This window comes from Oryzias melastigma, linkage group LG17, assembly GCF_002922805.2.
Source record: "Oryzias melastigma strain HK-1 linkage group LG17, ASM292280v2, whole genome shotgun sequence".
Classification (NCBI taxonomy): Eukaryota; Metazoa; Chordata; class Actinopteri; order Beloniformes; family Adrianichthyidae; genus Oryzias; species Oryzias melastigma.
The window spans coordinates 34,161,833-34,168,815 of NC_050528.1; the positions used below are offsets into that span (position 1 = coordinate 34,161,833).

Here is a 6,983-nt window from a genome sequence, read left to right on the forward strand (position 1 = left end):
GTCGTCTGTCCTCCTGGTCGTGGACTGCACTTCTGCTTCATCTTGACTATGGACTTCATCATCACTCGTCCCTCAGCTCCATCTGAATAAACTCTTTTAGATACGTAGTTGTAGAAGCTAATCTTTCTTTGATAGTTCTGGTATCGCCTTTCTGTCCTGGGATAGGATCTCTCCTTCATGTGGGAATCCCTAAGGTTTCTTCTTTTTTCCTGACTCAGGTTTTTTAGGAGTTTTTCCTTACCGGAAGGGAGGGTCTAAGGGTAGGGATAACCAGTTTTATTTAGTCTTAGTTTTTAACTATTGTTCATATTTTGAAGCCCAATGAGGCAAATTCCTTTGTGATTTTGGGCTATATAAATAAAATTGAATTGAATTGAATAGACACATTTCTTTCTAGCTTTGTATTCCACCTTTGAATGATGGAAACAGGTTTTGTGCTAGAAACAGTACTGGCAACAATCACTGCTCTGTTGTCAAACCATTCGACTTGTCTCATGTCCACAGTCTCCACCTCAGCCTGCTGCTCCTCAGATGTCCTTCTTACCCCGGGCTCACACGGCTAGCGTTACAGCTCAGGTGCGATGCGGGAGCAGTCTAGCTACAGTCGATGGCTCATATTAGTTACAGGTTGGCTGCAGCCACAGGCTCTGCTCGCAAAACTCCAAACTCACATATGTTCACTCTAAACCCCCCTTTGTTCACTGCGGTTCAGCTGCGTCGTCCGGCAAAATTTGAACCTGAGGCTTGACCGCAGATGCAGGACGTGAACGCCTGCAGTGGGATTTCCTCTTACACTTTTAAAGTTACGTAAAGACTGCGGTGCTGCGGAGCTGTAACACTACCCGTGTGAACCCGGGGTTTTGTTTTTCTTCATCTCTGAATCTCATCTGAAACTGCACCCACACAGACGATTTACTCCACTGTCCCGAGGGCCAATACCCCCTTGTTTCAAGAACAACAAATGGGTCCAAAGAGGAAAAGCAGCTGACAAAGTCAATCAGGTGGTTTACATTGTCCTGAAAGACTTGAATAAGCTTTAACACAATCAGGGTTTTTCCTGCATAGAGAATTTGGTACCGGCCGCCACCACCTAATTTACAAGCACCGTCAGCTCCTGCGCACCGAAAGGGGGCTGGCTGATTCTAGGGGGGCAGTCTGTGAGCTAGAGAAGACATGCTTTAAAAAATCAGAATCCCAAAGAAGGAGGGAAAACATTAAGATAGGAATCTTTTCACAGGAGTAATTCCATGAAAAAAGAAAAAAAAAGAGACAGCCTGTTTATTGATGCGCGCGCCTGCATCAAACAGAGCGGAGCGGGAGTGAGAGAGGAGAGACTCTGCGTGCTGGTAACAGCCTCGGGGGGGGCATCCAGTCATAGTTCTGGAGTTGTGAAGTCATTTGTTGTTTAATTGCATATCAATAGTAGCTTTGTTAGTTACATTGTGCCATTTATGCTTTTTTAATGAGGTGAAAAGTAAAAGCGGAGCCACCATCAGTGTGTGAATGGGTCTGTGACTTTGGGCCCTTGAAGGAGGGTAGAAAGCGCTAAAGAAGTATACGCCATTTACCATTTAAAATAAACTTTTTTTTTAACAACTCCTGAAATTACATAAAATTAAAAGACTTTATGTTTTACCAAAATGTACACATGTCAGATGACTGAGTGAATTGATGATTAAATCTATTATCAGAACAGTTTATCTTAAGATTAAGTTTAAAGTGTATTATCTTCTGCTACACAGCAGTACATATAGTTTCTGTTCAGAAGAAAAGTTATTAAATGAGAGAGTAATATAAAAATAACAGCAACATATTTACTGCTTTAGGAAGATGTTTTTTAAGACTGAGTTTTATTTTTTAAAAGAACTTGAATGTGCTGCTGTCAGAATAAAATAAATCAAAAGTGTTATATTGCCCATTGAAAAACATAAAACTGTTATGGTTTAATTATTGAGTATATTATGTATATGTATACAAATTATTTGAAATATTTTAATTTCCCCCACAATTAGTTTCAATACAACAATTAATACAAATTTAGTTTGAACTGTTTTGCTTCAGATTTAATTTACAATTTAATTTTGACCAGGGGGGGTTCCAGGCAAAAAAATAAGGTATGCAAATCTGAGGTCGCGATAAGACACCACTACCACCTTATTTTAAGCCAGAAAAAACCCTGACAATGTTTCCACTGGCTCCATGTTTGTTGGCCTGATGCTGGCGTAATTTTCCCTCTATAAATCAAAAGAATGTACCGGACAATTCATGTGTATCCTAACCTTTATGGCTTTTTTGGAATATACTGTTTTAGGGATGATCTGCCTCTGAATGGAACCTTTTGCTCATCAACACACAACATTTCGTTTTGAGGGAGAGCTTGAAATTTGGGGAGAAGTGGATGAACAATCAAGCCTAGTTTGAATGGCTTTCTGTTGTTGTTGGGAGCTTTGTTATAAATGGAATGTGGGTAAAGTTTGATTTTTATCCCACCTGTCTCAAGACACTCTTGAGACAGACTCTGAGACAGACAAACCAAAAACGCTCGTGTACACCAGTGTAAATAACCTGCTTCAGTGAAGGCCAATCTAGTTTGAGGACATGGTTTGGATTTTGAAATGGTAAATGGCGTATACTTCTTTAGCGCTTTCTACCCTCCTTCAAGGGCCCAAAGTGCTTCACAGTCACAGAGCGATTTCAACCATTCACACACACATTCACACACTGGTGGTGGCTCCACTGCCAAACACTGGTGCCATCCTTCAACCAGAGGCAATTCGGGGTTAAGTGTCTTGTCCAAGGCACTTTGACACATGGGCGGGCAAGGTGGGAATCGAACCTACAATCTTCTGATCAGGAGTCGACTGCCCTACCGCTGCAAGGAAGATCAAGTCAAGTCACTAGTTACGGCTTTTAAAGTCTTGAGTTGAATTTCAGGTTGTAAAATTAATAAATCAAGTTGTTGTCCTGTGACTCAAATCCACACTTGAAGACTTCAAGATTCCCATGATCCTGAAAAGGTTTGAGAGGATTTAGAAAATGGATGATAGTACAGATGGGCTTTAAAAATGTAAAATTGTAGGGTTTCTAACTGATGTGATTTAAAATGTATTTGGTACTTAACCATACAAAAAACTGATACTTTCTTGGATCATACTTGCTTGTATTTGTGTCCCTGCAGTCCCCCCCCAGGATTGGTTGATAGAAGAGGAAGATCTCTGCAACCAGCAGAGGAACTTCAGAGTGGAAGAGAATGATCCAGAACCTACACAGACAAAAGAGGAGAAGGAGGAACAAGAACCTCAACAGATAAAAGAGGAACCAGGGAGACCAGAACCTCAACAGGCGGAAAAGGAAAAGAGGGAACCAGATCCTCCACAGATTGAAGAGGAGCAAGAGTATCCAGAATCCCCACAGATTGGTGAGGAGCAGGAGGAACCAGCAACTATACAGATTAAGGAGAGTTATACCTTGATGGAAATTCCTTCTTATGAAGAAAATGAGAACAGAGAAGCAGGTCTAAACAATCAGCAGAACTTTAATGTAACTGAGAGTCAGGATGAAGAAGAAAACCAACATGAAGAATCAACATCAACTACAGCTAAAGAGACAGACCCACAGAACGGAAATCAGAGAGGCAAAAGAGACAGAAGTCATGTCCAAGACATGTCAGAAAGTCAGTGTGACTCTGTTGTTAAAAAAAAATCAGAGAAAACAACTTTGGTTAAGAAACGCAAAAAATCCCCTAAAGAAAAGAAAGTTTCCCATTTAAAGTCTGGTAAAGGAACAAGAACTCCTCAAAATATGTCTTCCCATATGAAAACAAAGTCAGATGAAGGACTTTATGTCTGTGAAGAATGTGGTAAAAGTTGTGGCTCTTGGTTAAAATTCAGAACTCATATGAGGACTCACACGGGAAAGAAGCATTTTCGATGTAAAAAATGTGACAAACATTTTAGCGATGGATCCAATTTCAAAAGACACATGAGAACTCATACTGGAGAGAAGCCTTTTACATGTAAAGAATGTGACAAAAGTTTTAGTCAAATATCTCATCTCAAAAGACACGTGACAAATCACACAAGTGAGAGAACTTGTTCTTTTCAAGAATATGATAGAAGTAGTAATCAAACATCTTACGTCAAGAAACACATAAGAACTAATATTGGAGGGAAGCCTTTTACGTGTAAAGAATGTGATAGAAATTTTTGTCAAATATTCAATCTCAAAAGACACATGAGAATTCATACAGGAGGGAAGCCTTTTACGTGTAAAGAATGTGATAGAAATTTTTGTCAAATATCCAATCTCAAAAGACACATGAGAATTCATACAGGAGAGAAGCCTTTTACGTGTAAAGAATGTGATAGAAATTTTTGTCAAATATCCAATCTCAAAAGACACATGAGAATTCATAAAGGAGAGAAGCCTTTTACGTGTAAGGAATGTGACAAAAGTTTCTTTGATGTATCTAATCTCAAAACACACATGAAGATTCATACAGAAGGGAAGGCTTTTACATGTAAAGAATGTGATGGAAGTTTTAGTCGGATATCCAGTCTCAAAAGACACATGAGAATTCATACAGGAGAGAAGCCTTTTACGTGTAAAGAATGTGATAGAAGTTTTAGTCGAATATCTACTCTCAAAACACACATGAAGATTCATACAGGAGAGAAGGCTTTTACTTGTAAGGAATGTGACAAAAGTTTCTTTGATGTATCTAATCTCAAAAGACATACGAGAATTCATACAGAAAGGAAGGCTTTTACGTGTAAAGAATGTGATGGAAGTTTTAGTCGGATATCCAGTCTCAAAACACACATGAGAATTCATAGAGGAGAGAAGCCTTTTACGTGTAAAGAATGTGATAGAAGTTTTAGTCGGATATCTAGTCTCAAAACACACATGAAGATTCATACAGGAGAGAAGCCTTTTACGTGTAAAGAATGTGATAGAAGTTTTAGTCGGATAACCAGTCTCAAAAGACACATGAAGATTCATACAGGAGAGAAGCCTTTTACATGTAATGAATGTGATAGAAGGTTTAATCGAAAATCTATTCTCAAAACACACATGAGAACTCATACCAGAGAAAAGCCTTTTAAGTGTAAAGAATGTGAAAAACGTTTTATTGATATATCTTCTCTCAATAGACACATGCAAAGTCATACAGAAGAGAAGCCTTTTACGTGTAAAGAATGTGATAGAAGTTTTAGTCGAAAATCTAGTCTCAAAACACACATGAAGATTCATACAGGAGAGAAGCCTTTCATTTGTAAAGAATGTGATAGAAGGTTTAATCGAAAATCTAATCTAAAAACACACATGAAGATTCATACAGGAGAGAAGCCTTTTACTTGTAAGGAATGTAAAAAATGTTTTTTTCAAATATCTGATCTCAAAAGACATATGAAAATTCATACTAGAGAGAAGCCTTTTACGTGTAAAGAATGAGATAGAAGTTTTAGTCAATGGGCTATTCTTAATGCACACATGAAAACTCATACAGGAGAGAAGCCTTTTATTTGTAAAGAATGTGATAGAAGGTTTAATCGAAAATCTAATCTCAAAACTCACATGAAGATTCATACAGGAGAGAAGCCTTTTACTTGTAAGGAATGTGACAAAAGTTTTATTGCTGTATCTTATCTCAAAAAACACATGAGAACTCATACCGGAGAGAAGCCTTTTAAGTGTAAAGAATGTGACAAACGTTTTATTGATGTATCTTCTCTCAATAGACACATGCTAAGTCATACAGGAGAAAAGCCTTTTACGTGTAAAGAATGTAAAAAAGTTTTTTATCAAATATCTAATCTCAAAAGACATACGAGAACTCATACAGGAGAGAAGCCTTTTAAGTGTAAAGAATGTGACAAGAGTTTTATGGATTTATCTTCTCTCAATAAACACATTCAAATTCATACAGGATAGATGCCTTTTTCTAGACATAAATTGTAATTAGGAATAAAGTCTAAATACAAGTATCTTCAGTTGTTTGAGGTTTTGTAACAAACTGGAGAATTTGCATGATGGAAAATGTTTAGTGAAAATGTGAATCAAAACAAATGTTTGATCCAATTCATTTTGTAATGATTCTATATGTTAATTGACAGAAAATATTTAACTCATTCATGAATTAAATTTAAGTACTCTTGTACAAAGAAATGTTTTTTTATTATTATTTTGACAGTATGATTTGTTTTTTTAATGTAACTGTTCATTTTTAGTTGTTGAATTTTGTACTTTTGTGATATTGTTAAAGGACCAACTGTGGTTGTAGTTCATGCTGAGACAATGCTGTCTAAGTCTGTGTGTTACTTAGACAAATATGGAAATATTATTTTTTTTCACTCTTTTTACACTTTTTATGTGATTCACTTAAATATTGTCAAAATATAAAATAATTGCAGTTTATATTTTGTTGAGGTGTGTTAGCAAATAACAGTTTAGTGAAGGAAAGGTTTAGTAAAAATGTATTAATTAAGAGATGGATAAAGAAACAGACTGGTGTTTGTGTTGTTGTGATTCCTGTTTTGTATCAGAGATTAGAAGTGTTTCTCTGTTCTTTTGGTTCTCAGTGTTCTGTCTCAATCTTTCCTGTGAAGAATAAAGTGGACGTGAACATCAGTCAGAAGTGTGGAGTCTTTTCCACAGTGTGGCTTTCTGTTTGTTGGTTCTTTGCAGGTTCCAAAGCTGGGCTCCTTAATCCAGTTTTGACTGCTGAGCTCAGGACTGAGCTCAGATCACAGAGCTCCATCAGGAGGTATGAAGAAGACTGAAGTCAACAAACTTCTTCTCTGTGCTTTTCTCATCAGTCTGAGTGCAGCAGTGAGCTTCAGCACAGCTCTGCTGGTCAATAACTTTATTTAGCCACTGTCAGTTCAGAGAAACGGACAGAAAAGCACAGCCCTGTAGCGTATTCTCCTCATTGACTGTAAAAATAATGGACTTATCGAGCCATGAGGTCCCCCATTGGAAAT

The 6,983-nt window shown here is 37.4% G+C and overlaps 1 protein-coding gene across 1 annotated transcript; it reads left to right on the top strand.

The window, feature by feature from the left end:
- The first annotated feature begins 4,302 nt into the window (after positions 1–4,302).
- Positions 4,303–6,589, top strand: LOC112138782 (zinc finger protein 420-like). The gene is given in 1 exon segment (XM_024261417.2): positions 4,303–6,589. A coding segment is annotated over 1 exon segment (1,617 nt). The 5' UTR covers positions 4,303–4,317; the 3' UTR covers positions 5,935–6,589.
- The last annotated feature ends 394 nt before the right edge of the window (positions 6,590–6,983 follow it).